This window comes from Volvox carteri (assembly GCF_000143455.1).
Source record: "Volvox carteri f. nagariensis unplaced genomic scaffold VOLCAscaffold_57, whole genome shotgun sequence".
Classification (NCBI taxonomy): domain Eukaryota; kingdom Viridiplantae; phylum Chlorophyta; class Chlorophyceae; order Chlamydomonadales; family Volvocaceae; genus Volvox; species Volvox carteri.
Genome location: NW_003307600.1, coordinates 115596 through 116475, shown reverse-complemented (window position 1 = coordinate 116475; position 880 = coordinate 115596). Strand labels below are relative to the sequence as shown.

The window sequence follows — 880 nt, the reverse complement described above, 5'->3', positions numbered from 1 at the left end:
AAGGCGCTTTGGACTCACAACGCCAACCAGCCAGCCGGACAGCCTGATGCGTTTATCCCAACCATCGTCCTCGAAAACAGCGTTCATGTCAACCCCCATACAGCAAGTGCTCGCCAAGAAGTCTCACCACCATTTGCAGAGTTCGTGCCTACTGCTTACTCCTACGGATGAAACCCCCGATGCATGACATGTACCGGCACCTATTGGGATTGGTCTGTCCCATCCTGCCTGGGGCCGACCTGGTGTGTGCACCCCCAAGCGCTCATCACTGCTGCCATGTTACTGCTCGCTTCCACCACTGCCGCTGCTGCCCCTGCCACTGTTGCTGCTGCTAGCTTCGCTATATTTGCCCGTGTCCTCCGAGCTGGACTCCTCCCCAGCGCCAGCGGCTAGGACCTCTTCCTCACCAGCGTCCGACCCACCCTCCGAGCTACCCTCCTCTGTCCGCCCCCTCCGCCCTCCCTTGCCTGCGCCGCCCTTCTCCGCACCTCTGGCGGTCCCCTTGCTTGCACCCCTGCCCCGGCCTGCGCCCTTGTTCCCCTTCTGCCGTTTATTTCCAACCTTGAGCCCCGACCTCGCACCCAGGTCGTCGTCATCACCGCCACCCCGCCTGTGCTTGCCAGCTTCGCCCTTAGCTGCTCTTGGCACCTCGCCGACCCACTCCTTGAACGCATCGTAGTTGGTGGTATCCTCGTCCTGTGGGGGGGGGCTGGCAACACCCAGTGCTTACGTTCAAGGTAAAATATCAGGGTAAGACCCAACAAGCTGCCCTGACGTTGAACGTTGACATAACCCATCAGCACCCCTCGACCTTGTTCAACATGCTCCCCAGGTTCCAAAAGGGTTACAAGGCAGCCCTGGTGCAAGCAGTCCAGAAACG

General features: G+C 60.3%; 1 protein-coding gene across 1 annotated transcript in view; it reads right to left on the bottom strand.

Annotated features, from left to right (window-relative positions):
• VOLCADRAFT_107048 (uncharacterized protein) overlaps positions 1 to 880 on the bottom strand; it is a gene marked incomplete at both ends in the record, with an annotated part of 4221 nt that overhangs the window by 1069 nt on the left and 2272 nt on the right. Inside the window, one exon of the mRNA XM_002956010.1 lies at positions 489 to 696. Within this exon, the coding sequence (XP_002956056.1) occupies positions 489 to 696 (208 nt within the window). The remainder of the gene's footprint in view (positions 1 to 488; positions 697 to 880) is intronic.